The sequence below is a fragment of the Micropterus salmoides genome, unplaced genomic scaffold (genome assembly GCF_014851395.1).
Source record: "Micropterus salmoides isolate LMB-PRFRI ecotype aquatic unplaced genomic scaffold, ASM1485139v1 Ms_hic_scaffold_3, whole genome shotgun sequence".
NCBI lineage: Eukaryota > Metazoa > Chordata > Actinopteri > Centrarchiformes > Centrarchidae > Micropterus > Micropterus salmoides.
This window is the reverse complement of record NW_024042261.1, coordinates 39,694,283-39,718,010: the sequence shown is the minus strand read 5'-3', so window position 1 is coordinate 39,718,010 and position 23,728 is coordinate 39,694,283. Positions and strand designations below refer to the sequence as shown.

Below are 23,728 nucleotides of genomic sequence, written 5' to 3'. Positions count from 1 at the left end.
TTTCATCTTCTTCGTACACATTCAATGTAGTGACGTGTGTCTACACTGCCAGAATTATACAAGCAGAAGAAGAACACCGTGATGACGAAATGCGCTCTGTTGCGTTTGTCCATTGTCGGCAACTATAGAAATATGGCAATGCAATGTGGCTCCATGAAACGGGGACCCGCCTGTAGATAGAAATGTCTCATTCTAAGGTAATAAAAACATTACGGTTCATTATGTCAGGTCTTTACACACCACTGAGAACAGAGTTATGGATCTTATCTTGCATTTCTGTCAATAAATCCTCAGAAATATTACACACTGGACCTTTAAGCAAAACAAGGTACAGCAGATTTAAATAGCTGAAAATGTTTGTTGCTGAACAGACAGAAGAACGCAGCGTGCGACACTCTGTCTGTGGATTAAATTACCTCCACATTCACACTTCAGATCCAGCGTGGTAGCTGTAAAGTACAGAGTCACTGTGAATCCTGTGAATCGTGTGAGCAGATCATAAATCCAGCTCTGCAGATGGACACTTTGATCTGCGTTGTAAAGCAGCGAGACGTGACGCAGCCCGATGCCGGTGTATAAAGTCTGCTGTCTGACCTGCAGAGCCTCAGGATGGATGTTCACACCTGTTCCCCACTGGCCGACAAAAAACAATTCACTGCTTTATGATCAAACTAAAAAGTTCTGTGAGCGTCTGATGAGCTGACAGCGGCGGAGATATGACTCTTACCCGACATACATGCAGAGAAGCCACATTTCTAGGGTTGTTTAAAGACATTTCTTGTGTTTAACATCAGATAAGAGCCGCAGCGATCGTTAAAAGGAAATTAATCAGCAACTACTTTCATAATCAATCTGTTTCAGTCATTTGTAGTACAAAAACATCCAAATACCAGCTTTTCACTCTTTTGTTATACATGAAAGTTAATTTAATGGGTTCTGGTTTTGCAACTTTTACGTTTTTCACTAACCCCCCTTCATAATCAGTTCACTGCCAAAATAATGGGCAGGTTAACCGATAATGAAAAGTAATAGTTGCAGCCCTGCGTCAGATTGAAAATACATCTGCAGCTCATGTCTGATCGACGCTGTAATGACAAGAGTCGTCTGTGCTGACAATCAGGTTTGGTACAATCAATATCTCTAAATACTACAGTTCCCATGAGCCTCCATACGAGTTACATCACATCTTCTTAACACGTCACCACGGGACCTGTAGTTGATTTCTGTTATGGACAGAAGTTACTGAATATTTAGTGCAACATATTTTTAATAATGAAACCGTTTCAGTGCAAATCATTGAAATAACACTTAATTAGTATTTAAACACTCTGCAGCCGTGTGTGAAAGCTTTTATATTTTAGATTTGACTTTATGGTGAAATAACTTCCAAAAGGAAAAGGTTCTGTGTTAAATCAGCAGCAGACAGCTGATGTTTCTATGGTCCAGATGAGTTTTATTGAGGAAGTACAGCAGTTTTCTGTTCAATATGCAGCTGCTCCGGTGTTTTATTGCAACACGTCAGCTGAAAATGATCACAGGTTGACGATAAAAACACAGGTGTGCTGAAAATCTGTGCAGATCGAAAAGCTGTGTTTTAACAAATGTTACTTTGCTTTAATCGTCATTTATACAATGTCTGTTGTTTGACTGAATGTTCAAATAACTTTCACAAGACTTTCCAGGACATTTTACTTTTTACTCTCATTTTCCATGCGTTTCCCAGGTTTTCCAGGACGCGTGAGAACCCCATTAAATCCTGTGAGGTGGTTACCTTTATGTCAAAGAGGGACGACAGATGGCGACGGCGGTCTGTACTCACGTTTGGTGCATCGTCTGGTTTTGGGCAACAAAGTCCATCCGACACAACAGTGACCGCCACAAACATGAGGCCTGCAGAGAGAGAGGGGGAGATTTATTATTTACCAAAAAGATTAAGGCACTATTAATGAATCACAACATCTGTAAGAAGATTAAAAAAATCCAACCACCATCAAACACAGAAGAGAAGGCTCCAGGAAAAACTTAAATTCAAGATTATTTATGATCCTGAAATCTTCTTTGACTCAAGCTATTTTCTTCTGGTCTTATTTATCAATACCAGCTGGGAGGAGATTAATTAATTAAATCGGTCGGCTGATTAATCGTTGCTGATATGTGGCATTTTAAGATAATCCTCATCGGCTAGTACCTCAAGCACAAGGCCGATAAACAGGAAGTTTCTGTGGAGACAACTAATAATAAATAATAAACTTTGGGACAGATTTACTAACACCCTGAATAAAGAGGACTAAAGTGCGAGTGCGTTCTAAAATATTGCACGTGCAATTTTCGTACCTGTTATGGGTGATTTACTAAGAATTATTGCGTAGATGACAACAGGAGCAAACACAACGGAGGTGGCAGAATTTAAACGAGGGTTTTGCGGGAGGAAATGCCAGCAGATCGTGTTTCATCCAGCCAGAGGGAACGACCACCGACCGCCTGCAGCGTGTCCGGTCGCTCCGTGATCTCCTGTCCCTGCCCTGTACGCCCCATCCCCTCTCTGACACCTACAACGGGTTGTGTCGCCATCATGAGCGGCGCTCTGAACAGTTGGTGATCCTTCCCTCTGGCTGGATGAATTTTACCTGTGATCCGTGCACTACTGCAGCTGGGGGCTCTCCACAGAAGAACTAGTCCATGCATTTGTTACTTCTAGGCTGGATTACTGCAATTCCTTATTATCAGGCTGCTTGAAAAAGTCCATTAAGACTCTTCAGCTGATCCAGAATGCTGCAGCACGTGTTCTGACAGGAACCAGGAAAAGAGATCACATTTCTCCTGTTTTAGCTTCTTTGCATTGGCTTCCAGTAAAATCCAGAATAGAATTTAAAATCATTCTTCTTACCTACAAAGCTCTTAATGGTCAGGCACCATCTTATCTTAAAGAGCTCATAGTACCTTACTACCCCACCAGAGCACTGCGCTCCCAGAATGCAGGGTTACTTGTGGTTCCTAGAGTCTCCAAAAGTAGACTAGGAGCCAGAGCGTTCAGCTATCAAGCTCCTCTCCTGTGGAACCAGGTTCCAGTTTGGGTTCAGGAGGCAGACACCATCTCCACATTTAAGAGTAGGCTTAAGACTTTCCTCTTTGATAAAGCTTATAGTTAGGGCTGGCTCAGGTGAGTCCTGAACCATCCCTTAGTTATGCTGCTATAGGCCTGGACTGCCGGGGGATTTCCCATGATGCACTGAGCTCCTCTCTCCTCTTCTTTCTCTCCCTCTGTATGCAACCTCATCCCATTATTGCATGTTACTAACACAACTTCTCCCCTTTCTGGTAGTCTTGTGCTTTCTCGTCCCTCTCCTCTCTCCTCCTATCACTTCCTGCAGGTGTTTCTGGCTCTGGAGCTGTGGAGTCTGGATCTGTGGTTGCGGGTCACCTGCTGCCCCCGTGTTCCTGCTCGACACCCTCTGCTGCAACAACTATTGTTACTAGTCCTATTGTTATTATTGTTATTATAATCATTAAGAATGTTACTATATAATGGTACAGATATTTACGTTATAATAAATATATAGATATAAATATCTGTACCATTATTCATTCAGTCTGTAGCAACATCACCTTTACTGTCTGTATATTTTTGTAGGCTGCCTTCGAGGTTTCTGCCTCTTAAAGGAAGTTTTTCCTTGCCTCTGTCTCCTAGTGCTGCTCTTGGTGGGCTTCTGTAAATAGCATCACAGAGTACGGTCTAGACCTGCTCTTTATGAAAAGCGCTGTGAGATAACTGTTGTTGTGAGTTGGCGCTATATAAATAAAATTGAATAAAAACTGAAACACACAGGGAGTTGTGAAGGAGGTAGAAGCAGCACAAAAATGACTAATTAACAAGTCAATAACGCAGGCTACATACTGCGCTTCTGAGAGGCTTCCAGTGGAAATTAACGCCGAGCAGAGGACAGAACAAAACTGTGGTGCAGCCGTAACGCCACGCAGGCGGAGTCACTGGAGTTCGTGTCTTAGGCTGCAGATGCAGTCTCTTCTCTCTGCGTGAGATTCGCGTTTTCTGTACAAATAAATGCAATAACTTGAACTCTACCAGATATCTGATGCTTGACGTGTAAACAGGGTCTAAAATGTTGTGACTACTTGTTGAAATCAGATCTGATAACAGGTTTGACAGGACAACAACAACAACATGAAGCACGACCGCAGGACAGAGAGAAGAGAAGATTTTTAAACATCGTGTGGACACAACGTCTCTGCAGAGGATTTAATCATTACTCACAGTGAGCTGGTCGTATTGTAGCAGCAGAGGAGGCCCCCCCTCACAATAACACACAGTACTGAAGCTGTATACACATGGCCAGGTCTCACTCAGAGACCAGAGTGCATCACATATATAATCTACACTGAAAAAAATTATAAACGCAACACTTTTGTTTTTGTGAACTCAAAGATCTAAGACTTTCTCTATGTGCACAAAAGGCCTATTTCTCTCAAATATTGTCCACAAATCTGTCAAAATCTGTGTGAGCACTTAGTAGTGAGCACTTCTCCTTTGCAGAGATCATCCATCCACCTCACAGGTGTGACATATCAAGATGCTGATCAGACAGCATGGGGACTGCACAGGTGTGCCTTAGGCTGGCCACAATAAAAGGCCTTAGGCCGGCCACAATAAAAGGCCTTAGGCCGGCCACAATAAAAGGCCTTAGGCTGGTCACCATAAAAGATTTAGACTCATAACTTCTGACAGCAACATGAAAGATGGCCGACTGAAAACATCACATCCACAAGCAGCATAAAATGGAAATACTCAAGTAAAGTACAAGTACAGCAAGTTCTACCTTAAGTTAGGGTGCAAAGTCCACACTAAACAATACGTTGAAACTAGTTAGTTTGAGACTTAAGCTGTGTTGATGTTTGGTTGCACCACCGAGACGCAAGGTTCATCTTAGCTACTCTGGCGTAAAGTCCATTCTAATCAAACCACACATACCAACCAAAATCAGTGAACAGCTCTATTTTTAACAGAGTTTATTACGGTTTTGTCGTCTCTCTTTCTTTCAACGTTTTGCAATACTGAAGAGGCTAATGGCTAAAAATAGCAACAAAACACACCAACAAAAAGGAACGTAAACAAGGACAAATAATTATGATTAGGTGATAACTATGAAACTTTAATCTACAGCTACAACCGTTACAACATAGACGTAATTAAACGGTGTCCAAGTATAACGGGCAGATGAAATTGTAACATTATAACTTATATACGCGTAGGAGCCATTATACATGTCCCTGTCATATTATATCATATTATTATATCTATGTTTTGTCCCCCCCACTTTTCTCTGGTGATTTCGGAGTTCGGCTAGGCGAGAAGGTTTACTATGAGCGGTTAGTCAATCAATCACACACAATTAAACTGTTGAAACACGGACAAAAATCGTGTAGGCCGATAGAAAATATCTGACACAACGCAAAGGAGATGCTGAAAAGTTAAGGGAGAAAAAAAAAAGTTTCTGGAGGCAGGTTCAGCCAAGTGTCTCAATATTACAGACTTCTTCTGTGCTGCTGTTATTACAGCCTGCAGACAGCAGTGAGGGGGGGCGCCTGCAGCAAACGCAAATTTGCAAAATAAATAAAAATAAGTCATTGCCTTTTCACGTTCCTTTATTTTTTATATTTTTACTCTTTAATCCAGTATTTTTTTTGGGCTAGTAATCTTACTCTTAATTTCGCTACATTTTCAATTCATAACTTCATAACTTAACCAGTCTGTGATCTGCATTTTGCTTCATTAACCGAAATGAGCTCAATTTAAGTTGTAACTTATGTCTACGTTGGACGTATTTCAGCTGGTGCAACCCTTAAAACGTTAGTAGCACATAAACTCTGACTTAAGCTAGAAATTCATTCAAACTAGGCGAAGTTTGAACTTAAACATAGTTGGTGCAACCCAATACAGGACTTTAGTAAATGTACTTAGATTCCACCACTGCTTTTTATTTGGTGCTGGTTGTGTTATTTATCCGGTTTGGTCCTTTAAATCCTTCCCAGATGATCTCTTCTTCTCTGGCGTCTGCTCGCCTACGCTCTCAACTTCTTTTACTTCAAATAAAACATCCTCCTCCTTTTATGTTCCTGCAGGAACACTGAGCCGTCTGTTGGCGTTCACTTTTCATCTCCTGATTCTCCCACAGATCCTTCTGAAGCTCACAGAGGAAACTCACATCATGAACACAAGTCAGATTCCAGGTCAGATTAAAATAAAACTGATCTGAAACTTCTTCTCTGGTCTCTTCAGTTTAAAACAGTTCAAACAGCTTTCTGTTTGTATCTTATTCACTGATCGGACATAAAGAAATGAAATAAAAATGATCCATTCATTTAATTGACAGAAAATGAATGAACTGTTATGATAACTGATAGATTGTAGAAGTAATTAATCTATTACCATTATTTATAAGTAAGATCCTTTTTGTTTAACCAGAGACTCTCATCAAAGCCACCAGACTCCCTTAACAAAAACAGTAATTTTACCTGGCAGAACACAGGAGTTGCTGGTCTACCGCTGCCTCAGTCGGTTAGTTTGTTGGCGTTATTTTATGACTTTTTTATTTTTGTTTGTCTGTGTTAGTGTGTGACTTTGGTGTTTTAACCGGTTAAGTCACACAATTACAAAAAGTAACCGAGCGAGGCAGTGGTAGACCAAAGAGGTAAAATTACTGTTTTTATAAATGGAGTCTGGTGCCTTTGACGAGAGCCATAAAGCGACTGTTTCTGGTAGAACAAAAAGGATCTTACTCTTTTTAAAAAAGGTCCGTCTGTGTAGGGATCCTCTCAGTAATGTTGTCAGAACAATCAGAGCCTGTCAGCAGCAAAAACAAGTTTCAATATACAAGTCACAGACACAAAAACATGGGGAAATAAGATCCAGGTTGAAAAACACTGAAGTTGCCATTTAATTCTTTCAACAAAACAAATAACGAAAAATATTTGTTGACAACCTTTGTCATGTTAAACTGAGAATGGTTATTCCTGGTGGCAAAAACAAGCATGTGTGGATGTACTTTGATTACACTTAATACTGGAGCAGTTTAAAATAAAAATAAAAAATGTTGTTCCAATTAGCATATGAAGACACAGAAACATGGGATAACGAGGTCCAGGTTGAAAAATACTTAAGTTATCCTTTAATCTTCAGTTCAGACAAGTGTTGAAATGTTTCAGGTCATTTTGTGAGATTAACGTCGAGGGGCTGCAGGTGTGAAATGAGCCACGTTATGGGTTCAGTAAGAATGAAGGGGGGGGGGGTCCTGAGAGGAACTCGCCTCACTCCTCCATCATGAGTGTGAGCAGAGCCGTCCGAACAACAAGACCAGAGAGTGTGTTTGTGCGTCTGACGGCACTTTGAAGTGGACGAAAGACTCCTGCCTCTTTTCACACTCTCACACAAACCTGCTCTGTTTACACACACAGTCAGTCAGTTCACAGGGTTTCGGATTAGCGCGTGTTGACTCTGCATCCATCACTTGACCGTCAGATTTGCACTTGAGGCTGGTTACACACACATGGTATTTCACACATTGTGCAGCCCGACACACCTGACAGGTGCGACCGAGTCGTTGTTTTACAAGTCCCAAGTCGAGACGGGCAAGTCCGAGTCCGAAACTTTGATCACTGAAATAGTTGCCAGTTAAATTTGTGTCAATCAGGTGTATAAACTGTTGGCATATAGGTGTCATTTACAGTGGGGACACTGGGGACGCTGGGACGCTGGGACGCTGGGGACGCTGGGGACGCTGGGGACGCTGGGACACTGGGACACTGGGACGCTGGAGACGGGTCCCCACCACATTTTGAAACAGCTTATTTCGGCCCCGTAACTTTTTTTTAAAGCATTTGTAAAAATGTTCTCGAATCATAGCTTTCTACAAGAAATGTGAGATGCTTTGAGAAAGCAATTTAAATATAGAAGAAACAAACATGCATTGTCCAAAAATTGCATCTGATTACTGCATTATATTCTGTTATATTTCTATATGTATGAATTGCCAGCTGAGTTTTTTGTTACGTTTCCCCATTTCCTCCATAGACTGGAGCAGAAGATGCAGGAAATGAAGTGTTTCATGATCCAGTTTTCCCGGGGGAGGACCCCCTCGTCTGCACCTCATATATTTCAGCATTTCATGTTTCTTCAATTACTGTTAAAAATCTTTTTGTCTTGTTCTCCTGCATCGTCACGTCTCGAGTGTATCATCAGGCCCCCTAATCTGATCCCTGATGTCCCCCCATTACTTTTTAACACCAATATAAAAAAGTGAGGCCTTTGACTTTTGGGGAGTTTAATTTAAAACACAACATCTTTTTTTTTTTTTTTTTTTTTTTAACTTTGTGTGTTTTGTGTGTAGAAATCTTACTTTGTAAAGTAACTTAAGCTGTCAGATAATATGTGATGTGGTGGAGTAGAAGAAGAAAGTGGCATGAAAAGAAAATATAAGTAAAGTACAAATACCTCTTATTTGTATTTAAGTACATTATTGAGTACATTACTTAGTTCCTGAGGAACAAACACTTATCCTCAGCTCCTTCTTTCCGTGAGTGAAGCTTTAGTTTAAACCAGCTGTTTTCACAGCGGCTGCAACCAGACTCCTGTCTATTTTCTCTTGTTTTAAGAAGCAGAAGAAGCGCAGTGTGTTAAACGTTTCTGCGGCTCACCCGTTCAGCTTCTCCCCGGATCCCCTCACCGCCGCCGGCTTCCCGGCGTCCAAACCGCCGGTGCTCTGCTTCCTCACCCGGGTCTGGACGCCGTCCCGGTGCCGGTGGCCGGGCTGCACGCCTCCCTGCAGAGCTGCGGTGTGGAGAGTTAGAGTCCAGCAAACGCACCAGAGACTCAGCCTCATGTTGGGTTCAAAGGGCTCAGAGAAAGTCGGATAACAGAAATATTTCAGGGAAGTTTATAGAATAAAAATCACGACAGAGGAAAATCCATCGCGCGTGCTTCTGGTTCCCCAACTTCATTCTCTGGTTCGCCGTAAACTCCAGGCTCTGGCTTTGCTCTGCTGTCAGCCAATAGGAGCAGAGAACAGCGGCTTCTCGGCTCCTATTGGCTGACAGCGGAAGCGCGTGTGAAGAGCCAATAAGAACCCAGGAGGAAGGGAAGGAGGCAAGGAAGGAAGGGAAGGAGGCAGTGTTGTTAGGTAATTTAATTAAATCATCTTCTGTTTGATGCGCTTTTATTGCTCATCCGAACTTTATTATCAACCTCGTTATAATTTGGATTAAATTCACACACGTTTAAAAAAAATTAACTCAGCAACATGAGAAAACAATTATTTTCTCCAACAACCAAGAGAAACCAGTTAAACATAAATACCCTCAATATTTATTTTAGGCATTTTTTCATTAGCTACATTACTATTTATTAGTTATTGTTTACTTTTAATTTTACTTACTTATTTAAAACTTCATTCTTTCTTTTTTAAATATCTATTAATTTGTTCTTAGAATAAAAAAGAAGGGAAGGAAGCAGGAGGAGACAGAAAATCTACCTTTCTGAAAGATAATTACTTAATTTTCCATATTATTTTATTCCCTTTATGTCAAAATTAGACCTGCATAAATGTAAATTTACAAACACAAACAAAAAAAAGCCTTTGACTGAAAATATTGTAGCATGACTGTCTTAGATTTAATGTTATGAGATTATGATTATGTGAAGTTTTTCTTCATGTAAAGATTAAAGAAGATTATAAGATATGGTCTCACACTGTTTTTAACCCTTTCATGCGTGACGTCCACTAAAGCTGACCACTTAAGTTATACCATGTTCCACCCACCACGTGGCGAACCCCAAAGTGTTGTCTGCAATTCCGTTTGATTATTATATTTTACATCTCCCTCGCGACCCTGTACGCAGGATAAGCGGTTGATGATGGACGGATCAGTTTAAGTCATTTTATATACTGCATCATAAATTCAAAATAGGGAAGAGAAGTGAAGATGCACCAAGTATCGCAGCAATAACTGTAAAATCCTCTTATTGTCAGAAAACCAGACCAGTAAAACAAACATTTTTAACTAAATAAGATGTTAGAAATACTTTTATCCAGATTTTAAGTATATATTTCCTGTACATTTTGTTCTGTGACTGAAAATACATCTGTCCACTCCAGTGGACAATCTGTGCCAAAGGCTATTCTGCCTTATTTTGTATGATTTTGTTTTAAATACATAAATTGCACTTGAAAAACTTTATGTGTATTTATAAGACTTGCTTTTAGTAAATGTTTTAAAAACATATAGTTTTTTGGGGGCGCTGTGGCCTCACAGCAAGAAGGTTGCGGGTTCAAACCCTGGCCTTTCTGTGTGGAGTTTGCATGTTCTCCCCGTGTCTGCGGCCCTAACTTGGTTGTCTGTCTCTGTGTGGACCTGGCGACCTGTCCAGGGTGTACCCCACCTTTCGCCCGATGTCAGCTGGGATTGGCTCCAGCCTGCATGCAGGCTAAGCGGTAGATGATGGATGTATGGATAGTTTGTTGGACCTACACTTGGTTCCACTGAATCACTCTTGATGCCGTTGATGCATGGACACATTTCAAAATTAAATATATTGGGGAAAAACTTTATAGGCATATTTTCACTTGTTCCAAAGTAAAAACAAACATGAAATATTACTTTGTGATTTGATTATTCATGCATGAAAGGGTTAATATTGAGTACTGCTACATTATTTTTCAGATATGTATCCGGCTGATCTTTATTTCCGTGTGCGGGCTTTTGCTTTGAAGTATGCGACCGGAAATAGTCTTTGACTATATCGCTAGCTTGACGCTAGTAGCGAGCGCTAAGCTAGCCGTCCCCGCTGAAGCAAACATTCAGCGTTTCCGCATTTTAAGTAAATAAAGTGTCGGAAATCGACCTGTTGGGGGAGTTTGTCTCGTTTCAGGAACCATTCGGACACTTTACACGCCTGGCTGTAGCGTTGCAGGTGCGGACAGGTAGCTAGCTAGCTAGCGTTAGCTCGTCCCCGGCAGCTAGGTGGCTAACACCTGAGCTAACCCGGCGGAATGGACCTGTTCGACGACCTGCCGGAACCAAAGCAGAACTCCGGTGAGTTCAGATGAAAAACCGCTTAGATTTTAATGACAGCTGGATCTGATATCCTACATCAAAGTGGGGACAACGTTAGTATTGATTATGTATTGATTACATGTCCTCAGCACCAGTAACACCAGCTTATTACTGCGTACTGGTCCATTTACTGTAGTACTGAACAAAAGAACTCTACTTATTTATTTATATTTATTAGTCACTACTAACTATTCCTGTTTCACTAGCTTGATTAGATACTAGCGCTTGAAATGTAAATGTGTGGCCTTTTCATTTGTTATTAGTAACTAATTTAATTTAACTAGTGAGAATATGTTACTAGTATCTTTTGGATTAATTACTAGTAACTAATTAATAGGTCCTAGTATCTAAATAATAGATGCTAGTAAAATGGAATTAGTTATTAGTAACTATTTGAATAGTTACTAATAGTTTCAGCCAGTCTGGTAAACACCAGAATAATATGATTAAGTAATGATATTAAAGGTGATATAAAATATATAATGTAATGTTGTACAGTGTAATATAGCCCAAAAGTGATGTTTGGTAGGCCTATGTGTAATATCTTTGTTTATATTTGGAAAACGGACTGTAGCCTAATTAACATGACTTACTGCCAACTTAGATAGAAAATGAAGACAATTTTGCAATTATCCTTATGACTCTGCATTATTTTACTTGCTGTGTAGGCCTACCAACCAATCATTAAAATACCTTTAAATGCCCAATACAACTCATTAAATGCAGTATTTCACTTGCCAGAAAATGATTGAAGCCTTTTGTTATTGTCTGAAAGGTTATTTCTGCCCTGAAATTAGTAGATTTCTGTCAGAAGAGTTATATTTGACAGATTATAACATTAGCTCACTTAGTACTTTTTACCTCTTAAAATACCTTTAAATGGCCAATACAACCCATAAAATGCAGAAGGCTATTTCACTTGCCAGAAAGTGATTGAAGAGACTCCAATACAGCTCCAGCAGACGGCAATCAGTTTTCGGCACAACACCTGTCTTGGTCTTAAGACCACCTTTTCACGATCTTGGTCTTGTCTCGGTCTCGGACATTGAGGATTTGGGATTTAATTTCAAGACCGTAACTTTGGGAATATCAATAAATTTCTTTTGAATCGTGCGACACGTGCGATGCTTACGTTGATTTCAGCTCTTAGTGTTTGTATGTGGGGTTTTAATGGGAATGTGGATCTTTCAGAGCTATTTGAGAAGCACCTCTGATCTCGTTCCACATTTTATTGCGTGCCATGTAATGCAGGGCACTGGTCTTGGTCTTGACTCGGTCAGCCCCTAAAATTCTTGGTCTTGACTACAACACTAGTAGTAATATAGTATAAGATATATATGGTATCTGGTGTACTCTGTATAATACATATCACAATAAATAATATTATTATAATTAAACACAGTGTGAAAAGAAAAAACTTTATGCATGCCAAATGCATATAATATTAATTTTATATTATACTATACTCATACTATACAATATTATATGCTATATTTCATACTCATCACATGATATTCCTATTTATACAGACAATTAGTTGAAGTACTGCTCGTGGGTACTGTGTATGTACTGCTTGAGTTTAATTGCTTTTGAATAGTTTCTATTCTTGTTTTATTTTAAATGTAATTCTTTTTATTTCCTATATGTATCTGAACTTATTTCTGCCTTTTTGCTGCTGTAACAAGCGAAATTCGTGTCTGAGCATCGTAAAGGTTCGGTCATGTATTTTGTTCTTTTTAAAGAAGGCAAATTAAAACTTCACTAGATCCTTTTATTTCCTGTTTTCTTTGCCTCGGCACACATACAATAATTAATTAATTAATTAATATTTAAATCTGTTTTTCCCACTCAAAATTTCAAAATTTTCCCAACGCATAAATAATAAGATCCAGAGCAGTGATTGGTCCAATGGATTTTCCCCCCCAGAGTGTAGTGATGGATTTCTAAAGGGTCACGTACCCTGTTAAAGTTTTTCCTTGCTCTCTGTGTTTGGTTTGATTCCTCCTCAGGTCCAGTTGCAGCGGCTCGACCACAGTCCACCAAAGAAATAGAAGAAGAAGAAAAAGAAGAAGAGGAGAAAAGATTAAAACGGAAGCGAGAGGATGGCGAGCGTCGCGCTGATGAAAAAGAGGAAGAGCGAGGGGAGATCAAGAAAGTTTGCAAAGAAGGTTTTCAGCTCTTCCACCACAATGTTTGTTTGCTTCTTTTTTGCTCTATTTAAAGCTCGTAGACGCCGAGTCGATGGAAATAGCGCCCGTAGAGATGAAGAGCGTGTGAATGACGTGTGTGTGTTGTCACCCAGGCATCCCGGTGCTGAGGGGCTACGTGGCGGCGAGGCGTGGCGAGCGGGAGGAGATGCAGGACGCCCACGTGCTGCTGCCGGACATGAGCGGCTGTCTGTCCGCCCTGCCGGGACAAGTGTACGTCCTCCAAACAGGAAGTCGTCACCTGTGAGAGGGAGGGCGTGTCTCTGACGCGTTTCTCTCTGTGTGTCTCGCAGGTCTCGTGTTTCGTACTTCGCCGTGTTCGACGGTCACGGAGGAGCGCGAGCGTCTCGATTCGCTGCAGAGCATCTTCACCAAAATCTGGCGAAGAAGTTCCCCAGCGGTGAGTTTTTAAATTAAAATCCAGCTGCTCTGCTGTGAAGGTTATTAGAACTTCTTTGTTTGGGGTCTTTCTTCCTGCTGTGGGAGCCGAATCACACGTGTCGTCTCTTTCAGGGGAAACGGAGAACGTGGACAAGCTGATCAAGAAATGTCTCCTGGACACTTTCCGTCAGACAGATGAAGACTTTCTGAAGACGGCGTCCAGCCAGTAAGAAGAATCTCAAGATGTTCATATTAAATAAATGTCCGTAAGACTGCTCAGACTCTTCTTCTAGCTGCAGAAGCTTCACGTTTTAAGTTTTCTTCAGTAGCTGTCTGTACATCTGTGCTAACAGATAATTTGGCTAATTTTAATGGAGACAAAAATAAGTAAATGCAGGTTAAACAGGTCTGAACTCACTGAATCCTAGGCAAGAATACGCTTCCTGTTTATAACCTCCAAAGGCGTCTTGATTTCCTTCTGAGGGGGCCACAGAGTTTTAAAACCCATGATGTGGAGTACTAGACGTCGTAAACTGCTTTATGTTTTTTATAATTTGGATGTATGGACTGTCACTCTCAGGCTCCATCCTCACTCCTACGTTTTCGTTTTAAAACTCAGACCTTCCGCCTCCCGTCCAGAATCCAAACACCTAAAACAGAGAAGTTTGTAAACGCTGCTGACCACGTTTCGGTTTTAAACTCCGGGGTGGTGTGTTAGCGGGGACAGGTGAAAACAAAGGACTTTCAAAACGACAATGCAGACGCTCACGTTTGGCTTCCTAATTGGCTCTTATCAGTTGTGCAAAGCAGAAACACGCTGCTGCTGACAAGAGTTTTAGTTTTTTGTGTTTTTAAAGACCTGTTATGCTTTTCCACATTTTATGACTTATCTACAGTGTTACAATGTTGGATGTTCATGTTAAACGTGGCCAAATTTCGAAATAATAAGGTTTAAGTATTTAAAAGAAATCCCTGCGAGCATAAACCTCAGATTTCCTCCCGTTTTAAACTGCTTTTTCTACCAACGGCTCCGTTCATCGGCACACGGAGCCAGACGGAGACGCTGTTCCATATATGGTCATTTGCTCCCATAGCAACGGCACGGCAACGGCTCAGTCTGCCTGTTCCGCCCAGCAACAGCAACAGCCTGGTAACATGTTTCAGGTCTTGGCCAATCAGAAGACAGTGGGCTTTGAGAGGAGGGGCCTTAAAGAGACAGGAGCATCTACAGCTTGTTCCAGACAGAGGCTGAAATGAAGGCCTACATGAATTTTGATTTTTGAACTTTGAATCATGCAAAGCTGCCATACAGGAGCCACAGAACTACAATGTAGGACTGGAAAAGCCGAATAATAGGTCTCCTTTAAAATATGTTGTACTGTGTAAACAACACTTGTACTGTGCATGTCACTGTATTTACTTTGCATCAACACTTTCCCGCCGCCACAGTCTCTTTGTCCTACCGTGTTCCTCTCAGTAACAGTTCCACCTCGCTGTCGCTCCATGCAGAGAAATCTCTGATGTGGTTCTTCACCATCGCTGCTCTTCGTTCGTCTCTTGTTTCTTCTTTAGCCGAATCTTCTGCAGCTGCGGACTAGACAGTCTGCTTCCTGTTCACACCGGCATGCACATGCTCAGTGTACGTGAACGGCCGCGTGATGTGAGTTTTCAGTGGTTTTAATACAGCCGGAGATCAGTTCTGATACGCAGCTGTAACGCTGGTGAGGACGGAGATCGTAGTAGTGTGGATGTAGCCTCAGGTGTTTTGTCTCCTCTCTTTCTGTGCCGTGAAACAGGAAACCAGCGTGGAAGGACGGCTCCACGGCCACCTGTGTGCTGGTGGTGGACGACACGGTGTACGTGGCCAATCTGGGAGACAGCAGGGTACACTGGGATTTATTTAACCACAATAACACATTATTACTGTTACCCATTGCAGGGTCCACTGGAGGTTTACCTGACGGCCTTAAACGCATCGTGGCACATGCCTGTGCTCTGTCTGTGTCTCCAGGCGGTGTTGTGTCGGATGGAGGCGACAGGAGGAGCAGACGGACGGAGGAGGTCGGTGACTCTGGCTCTCAGTAAAGAACACAACCCGACCATCTACGAGGAGAGGATGAGGATCCAGAGAGCAGGCGGCACCGTCAGGTACACGAACGCTGCAGCTCAACGACATCCCGGGGTTTCTAAATTACTGTCAGCATTCGTTCCGCCGTGTTTAATTTGGAATAATTCAGCAGGTGGGTCATAATATTTAGGATATTTGAGGTCACCTTTGATCCCTATTTAACCTGTAACATCCATGCAAAACGCCGACAGGATACCAAGGCATATCCGAAGTAAGTTCTTGAACCATTTGGAGTATGTGCCGGGTTTTGGGCACTCTGGAGTGTCTAACCCAAAAGTCAGAATGACTGTAAGAGCTACTGGAATTGATATGAGTTTAAACACACTAAAACTAATAGATTTTTCATTTCCGCTTGAAAATGTTTGCTAACAAATGCATGCAGACAACTACAGCTGGGAAACACTGTAGGGCTGCAGCATAAAGCCTTACCTAGAACAAGTTTACATTTCATACCATGAGTGTGTGTCTTTGCGTATTTTTTCTAAAACAGCCCCGCCCCTTGGCGGCAGGCGACTGCTGCTGTATCGCTCCGTAGACAGTTTTGCAGTTGCATCATAGATTTGAAGGTTTTATTCAGGCTGTCAGACTCAAACTGACTCAAAGGGACTCAGACGGACTCAAACTGACTTAAAGGGACTTAAAGGGACTTAAAGGGACTCAAAGGGACTCAGACTGACTCAGACGGACTCAAAGGGACTCAGACGGACTCAAAGGGACTCAGACGGACTCAAACTGACTCAGACGGACTCAAACTGACTCAGAGGGACTCAGAGGGACTCAGAGGGACTCAGAGGGACTCAGACTGACTCAAAGGGACTCAGACTGACTCAGACGGACTCAAAGGAACTCAGAGGGACTCAGACTGACTCAAACTGACTCAGACTGACTCAAAGGGACTCAGACTGACTCCGACGGACTCCGACGGACTCAAAGGGACACAGACGGACTCAAAGGGACACAGACGGACTCAAAGGGACTCAGACTGACTCTGACGGACTCAAAGGGACACAGACTAGCTCAAAGGGACTCAGACTGACTCATAGGGACTCAAAGGGACTCAGACTGACTCAAACTGACTCAGACTGACTCCGACGGACTCAAAGAGACTCAGATGGACTCAGACTGACTCAAAGGGACTCAGACTGACTCAAAGGGACTCAAAGGGACACAGACTGACTCAAAGGGACTCAGACTGACTCCGACGGAATACGACGGACTCCGACGAACTCCGACGGACTCAAAGGGACACAGACGGACTCAAAGGGACTCAGACTGACTCTGACGGACTCAAAGGGACACAGACTGACTCAAAGGGACTCAGACTGACTCATAGGGACTCAAAGGGACTCAGACTGACTCAAACTGACTCAGACTGACTCCGACGGACTCAAAGAGACTCAGATGGACTCAAAGGGACTCAAAGGGACTCAAAGGGACTCAGACTGACTCAAAGGGACTCAGACTGACTCAAAGGGACTCAAAGGGACACAGACTGACTCAAAGGGACACAGACTGACTCAAAGGGACTCAGACTGACTCAAAGGGACTCAAAGGGACTCAAAGGGACTCAGACTGACTCCGACGGACTCAGACTGACTCAGACTGACTCAGACTGACTCAGACTGACTCAGACTGACTCAGACTGACTCAGACTGACTCAGACTGACTCAGACGGACTCCGACGGACTCCGACGGACTCAGACTGACTCCGACGGACTCAAAGAGACTCAGACGGACTCAAAGGGACTCAGACGGACTCAAAGGGACTCAGACGGACTCAAAGGGACTCAGACGGACTCAAAGGGACTCAGACGGACTCAAAGGGACTCAGACGGACTCAAAGGGACTCAGACTGACTCAAAGGGACTCAGACTGACTCAAAGGGACTCAAAGGGACTCAGACTGACTCCGACGGACTCAGACTGACTCCGACGGACTCAAAGGGACTCCGACGGACTCAAAGAGACTCAGACTGACTCCGACGGACTCAGACTGACTCCGACGGACTCAAAGGGACTCCGACGGACTCAAAGGGACTCCGACGGACTCAAAGGGACTCCGACGGACTCAAAGGGACTCCGACGGACTCAAAGGGACTCCGACGGACTCAAAGGGACTCAGACTGACTCAAACTGACTCAGACTGACTCAAAGGGACTCCGACTGACTCAAAGGGACTCAGACAGACTCAAAGGGACTCAGACTGACTCAGACGGACTCAGACGGACTCAGACGGACTCAAAGGGACTCAAAGGGACTCAGACGGACTCAAAGGGACTCAGACGGACTCAAAGGGACTCAGACGGACTCAGACGGACTCAAACTGACTCAGACTGATGTGAAATAAATGAAAGATAGAAGCTAAAGCCTGCCGATCACACAGTACAAGTGAACCACCGACGACTGAGACAAAAGACAACGATATTAAGGATCAGCAGTGTTCCTGTACAGCTGGTCGGCCTCTGTTCATTATTACAGTCATTAAAAAGCAGAACAGCAGTGCCATGAAAGTGTCAGACCTCAGTTAGAGCGAGTCCTATACTGCGCTGTGATTGGCCAGCTGTGTATTCTGGATTGGATCGTCTGGACCTTTGACAACGTAACAAGACCTTGTTGGAATATAATCCACCGGGGGATTAAGTTGCTGTGAGACCTCATAGGTGAGTCGCGTCAATTTTGCTTGTACTGGCTGGTCTGACCGTGTCTTGAAATGGTTTGCGTTGGTCGAATCACGAGGATTTCAGACGGTGGATCATATGAGCATAAAGTTAACATAGCAGCTGTGTGCACATACCGAAAGCTGCCGCCAGGAGCTGACGGCCCGTAGGCGGGCGGGCCTTTGAAATGTTAAGAGGTTAATATGTAAATGAGTCTGTAAATCTTTCATTAATTATTATTTTTGCTTGTTTCTGTTTTATTCCTGCAGATACATTTACTGTTTGTCCAAAAGATATTCATATAATATATAATACTGCTATCGGCCTGATGCCGGATTGGGTGTCGGTGACAAGGGGGCCAATCTATGCAATGCTTCAGCAGTGCCCTGGTAGAGCCGAACATTTTGCCAGGAGAGTGAGGACTTGGGATGTCAAGAGAATAAGTCGATGCTAAAATTCTGAAAACGTGTCGGTAGTCGTTTTATTTCTAGGTACCGAAGGAAGATGGCGACAAAACCGGGGTGAAGTTAGTTTCACGGCTGTTAACTTCAGCTGCTCCGTGTCAAAGCCTGGATTTCTCCCAGTTCTGGATCTGTTGGAGAGCTGATTCAGGCAGACGTTTCACACTTTGATCACCTAAAAACACCAAAGATGACGATGCAGTTTGCAGCTCTAAGAACTGAACGTCAGTCCAACGCCCCCCGTTACTGTGGGAGGAGTCAATACGATCCATTTCAATCATCAGTAACTGTCTAGTTTTAAATATAAAAATCTCAAACCGCTGCCAGTACAGGTAGAGACCATCCTCAAACATTTCACACCTGAGTTTGTAAAGAAAAGTTCAATTAATTAATTAACAGTTTGCTTATTTATGAATATATTGACATCAAACCACTTCTAATCTGTCCTGGACATCCTCTCACAGCTTTCCCAGCTGTTAGTTTGTTCTTTGTAATGTTCAGATGTTTTAGTGAGGAGTGTCTGTTGAAGTACACGAAGGGATTTATTGTTCTGTTTTTGTTTTTCACCTTGGTATCAAATTGGTATCGAGAATACTGGAATTTCACTGGTATCTGTATCGACTACTACATTTCTGGTATCGTGACGTCCCACGTGAAGACCGCAGTTTATTCATTTTACACTGGTATCGGGTCGCTACTCTGCATCAGCCGATTTCCAAAGCCCAGGTATCTGTGCATCTCTAATAGAAGACAAAGAAAACCAGCAAATTTTCACGTGTGAGAAGCTGGAACCGGACGTTTTTTGGCGTTTGTTCTTGCCAACATGGCTCTAAGTGACTAATGGAGTATTTAAATTCAGTTGCTGGTTCGGTGTTTTTACGTTTAACGGTTTCTGTGTGTGTGTTGCAGGGACGGCAGGGTGCTCGGCGTCCTCGAGGTGTCTCGCTCTATCGGAGACGGTCAGTACAAACGCTGTGGGGTCATTTCATCCCCCGACGTGAGGAGGTGTCAGCTCACAGCCAATGACAGGCAAGAACAGAACCACGGACAGTCGCTGCTGGTTGGCTAGAGGAAAAAGAACAGTTTAGCTTAGCATAAAGAGTGGAAACGGGGGGAAACAGCTAGCCTGGCTCTGTCCAAAGCTGCTTACATGTCCTCTGTCTGTCTGTGTGTCTGCAGGTTTATCATCCTGGCCTGTGACGGTTTGTTCAAAGTGTTTTCTGCAGATGAAGCTGTGAAGTTCGTCCTCGGCGTCCTGCAGGTTTCTGTCTGTCCTGGTTTCATGTCAGCTTTGATGTACCGTATTTACTGTAGCTGTGTGCACTCAGTTTTCCTCATCGTCTTTGACTGCTCGTTGTTTATTCACCTGTGAAACTGCTTTTTAGGGATGAAGTTCAACGTGTCTCCTGGTTTCAGATTTAAAAAACAAACATTGTAGCTTTCCTTGCTGAAATTTGTAATATCTTTAATTTTCATATCTTCTAAACATTCAGAGGCTTCAGATGTTTGACACAGACACAATCCACATATTTAAAGATTCAGTGCGACTTTCTAATCGTTACCTCTGACGTCCAGCGCATATAAAAAGTTAGTTTAGTTTTTTTCAATATCAAAGTGATCCAGTGACAGCTGTCTGGACATCGATGCTAACTGCTAACAGAAGCTACTAACTACGGAAGCCCCAAGCGGCCAAACATTCATACATTTTTATTCACTTGTTTTCCCTTGACGAGTTAATTTAATTTGTTTCCCTGAGATCTCGAGTTCTTTATGTCATTATAACAAATGTTTTCCGGAGATGACCAGATAATTTACCAGATAATGAAACTTTTTTTTTCCCAATATAATGACGTAATTAATTTGTGATCTTGAGAGAAAACAAAATGATAGTCTAGTACAGAGGTCGGCAAGTAAGTTGAGTGAGTTGTTTACTTTTGTGTGAGTAATTTTGATAGAACACATTTTTAGGACTCCTGATGGACATGTTTATTTTGTAACAGTCATCGTCAGATATTTGCCTTCTTGCCTCACTGGATTATACAGATTTGCCCTTTTGGAGAGCACGAGTCAGAATCCCATTATCTTGGGAAAACAACATTTTGAGATAATGACATAAAGTACATAAAAATCTCTAGAAAACTAATTAAATTCACTCGTTATCACGGGGAAAACAGAGTAAATAAAATGTATGAATGTATGGACTCTCAGGGCTTCCGTAGCTAACCTCTTCAGCAACTTGAATGGGAACAATGTGACTAAATGTCGCCTATATGACTAAACGCATATAGGCTAAAAAAAAAGGCGGTGGGCTCAAGCCATGACTCTCTCCATGACACCAGTTTACATCCCCCAAAGCATCATGGGAACTGTAGTTCCAAAACATAGGCAAGGCAAGCTTATTTGTATAGCACATTCCAACAACAAGGCAATTCAAAAGCAACAGGGAAATTGAAAAAGAAACACATTCAAATATAAATTTGAAAAGGGTGAAATAGAAAATAAAAACAGGACAGTAAAAGTTTTGACTCTGGGGACAGAATGCAGACCTGATCCCAGACCAGCTGAGAGGTCTGGATGGTTCATAACGAAGCAGAAGATCAGAAATGTATTTTGTAGTGTGTACAGTAGTGTGTACAGTGTGTACAGTAGTGTGTACAGTGTGTACAGTAGTGTGTACAGCGTGTACAGTAGTGTGTACAGCGTGTACAGTAGTGTGTACAGTAGTGTGTACAGTAGTGTGTACAGCGTGTACGGTAGTGTGTACAGTAGTGTGTACAGCGTGTACATTCTTGCCTTGTCGTGCTGCAGGAGGGGAGCGTGGAGCCGAGGCCGGGGCTGACGGAGGAGGAGCTGAGGTTTGAAGCCGCTTGCCAGCAGCTCGCCAGCGAGGCGGTGAGGCGGGGCTGTGCCGACAACGTCACCGTGATCCTGCTTTCTATTGGCCTCTGAACACGCACGTCTGATTGATCTGTCTCCTTGTTGTCTTGTCTGTTTGTCAATAAAAACCTTTTTCTTTATCTTTGCCGCTGAAGGGATTTAATGACCCGAGTGTTTATCTTTCTTTGATCGCTCTTCATCTTCAGCCGCCACTTTACATCAGAGCGGTCGGAGTTCATTCAACTTTAATGCTGGTTTCACGGACAACGCGATTTTTAAAATCTTGTATCGCTTTCAGCGCGCGAGTTTGACCGCTGGACTGCTCGCACGTGTCCACAAAACAAACATTTTGCTGTGATTTAGCAATAAACTGATGCCGAAATATCTACATCGTGATGCTGATTTGTTAAAAATGTTAAGTCATGCTTTGTCAGGTCTGTCAGCAAAATGGGAAGCAAACAGCTTTTAAAAGGCTTGTTTTCTGAATGGAGTTCTGATTGATCAGGGCTTCGCTATACTTACGTATTTCATAGTAAAAGTACCTTCTCTGTATATAACCAATCCTAATTAGAAGCAGTTGGGCTTCAGCAGTGGCCCTCCAGTTCCCCCTGTAAAGTCTGCATTCCCTGACCAGGAATTGAACCCAGGTCACGGCAGTGAGGGTTGCCGAATCCTACCCACTAGACCACCAGGGAAGTTGTACGTACATGTGTATGTTTATTTATTTTTGTCCTCCAATCTGAGCACAGCGACACTGTAAAGTCGACTTTACTTTACTACGAGTCTTCAAGCGTTTGATCGATCTTTCAGTCTTTTTAGTTCCTCAGTCGGTTGCTGTATCCCGCTTATATACTTCATGCCAACAGCACCCAGCAGCAGGGCGGCAATTAAAGATTAGATTCACTGTCGATTCATCTGTTGTTTTCTTGATTAATCGATCAGTTTAATCTATAAAAGCCAAAGCCTATAAAGACGTCCTCAAACGTCTTTTTTTGGCCACAACCCAAATATAAATATATATTCAGTTTACTGTCACAGAGGAGCAAAGAAACAAGAAAATTAACATTTAAGAAGCTAAAATAATTTCTCTTTAAAAAAATAGCTCAAACCAATGAGTCAGTTATTTAAAATAGTTGGCGATTAATTTAATAGTTGGCAACTAATCGATTAATCGTTGCAGCTCTGCACAGCAGCGGTCTCCAACCTGGGGGTCAGAATCAATCTGAGGATGGACAGCAGAAACATTCAAATTAAACTTTTCAGATGGTCTTTTGTGAATTACTGGATCAAATCACCTATTCGGGACTCGCTCAGGATGACCTGCTCAGAACCTGTGGACATATTTACTGAAACCGATCCCTGGATGTCACAAAGCCTCCTGGAGGCTGAAATCATAAAGACTCGGAGGCAGCAGGTCTGCAGCAGATCTCAAAAAGGTGTTGCTTCCTGTCCTGGTCAGGTCCAGAGACCCAGTCTGTGTTTGCTGCCTGCTTGCATTTGTTTTTCTTACTTTGAATTTCTGTTGTGTGAGCTTGAAGTCCACCAGGAATTTGAATAAAGCTTTCCTTTGTATATTAAAATTTTTTTACAGATCAATGAACTTAAATTACAGGTGGTAAGTTAAACATGTAGTAAATATATTTGGGCTCACTTGGATACGTCCTTGTTTTTGAAAGTAAAGCAGGTTTATCAGAAACAGTGTAGACATTGTAAATGTTTTAAATGACTGTTGTAGATATTCCTTTACAAATCAGCCGTTCGCAGCTGCAACAGTGAATAAATACTGTCAAACAAAAACCACTGAAGATCCACCAGGAGTCCCGGCCTCGGTACCACCCCGGGCCGCAGGGGGCGCTGTGTCTGCGCTGTCAGGCTCTGAGCCAACCGACCCGGATGT

General features: G+C 42.5%; 2 protein-coding genes across 9 annotated transcripts in view; one reads left to right on the top strand and one right to left on the bottom strand.

Moving 5' to 3' along the window:
* Positions 1–8,998, bottom strand: part of LOC119882727 (latent-transforming growth factor beta-binding protein 4-like) — a 101,649-nt gene extending 92,651 nt beyond the window's left edge. For 5 of the 8 annotated variants that reach the window (XM_038692934.1, XM_038692938.1, XM_038692935.1 and 2 more), the window contains exons 1-2: positions 8,707–8,997; positions 1,820–1,890 (exon numbers count right to left, since the gene is read on the bottom strand). In XM_038692934.1, the coding sequence (XP_038548862.1) occupies positions 1,820–1,890; positions 8,707–8,891 (256 nt within the window). In that variant the 5' untranslated portion in view covers positions 8,892–8,997. Of the gene's footprint in view, positions 1–1,819; positions 1,891–8,706 lie in introns of all 8 variants that reach the window. The other 3 variants (XM_038692930.1, XM_038692931.1, XM_038692937.1) reach the window with 2 other exon arrangements.
* A 1,790-nt stretch (positions 8,999–10,788) lies between these two features.
* On the top strand, positions 10,789–21,975 carry LOC119882558 (integrin-linked kinase-associated serine/threonine phosphatase). The gene is made up of 10 exons (XM_038692624.1): positions 10,789–11,100; positions 13,131–13,289; positions 13,424–13,541; positions 13,622–13,728; positions 13,842–13,935; positions 15,506–15,593; positions 15,721–15,857; positions 19,864–19,983; positions 20,134–20,215; positions 21,763–21,975. The coding sequence occupies exons 1-10, from the start codon at positions 11,058–11,060 to the stop codon at positions 21,901–21,903; spliced, it is 1,089 nt and encodes a 362-aa protein (XP_038548552.1). The 5' UTR covers positions 10,789–11,057; the 3' UTR covers positions 21,904–21,975.
* The last annotated feature ends 1,753 nt before the right edge of the window (positions 21,976–23,728 follow it).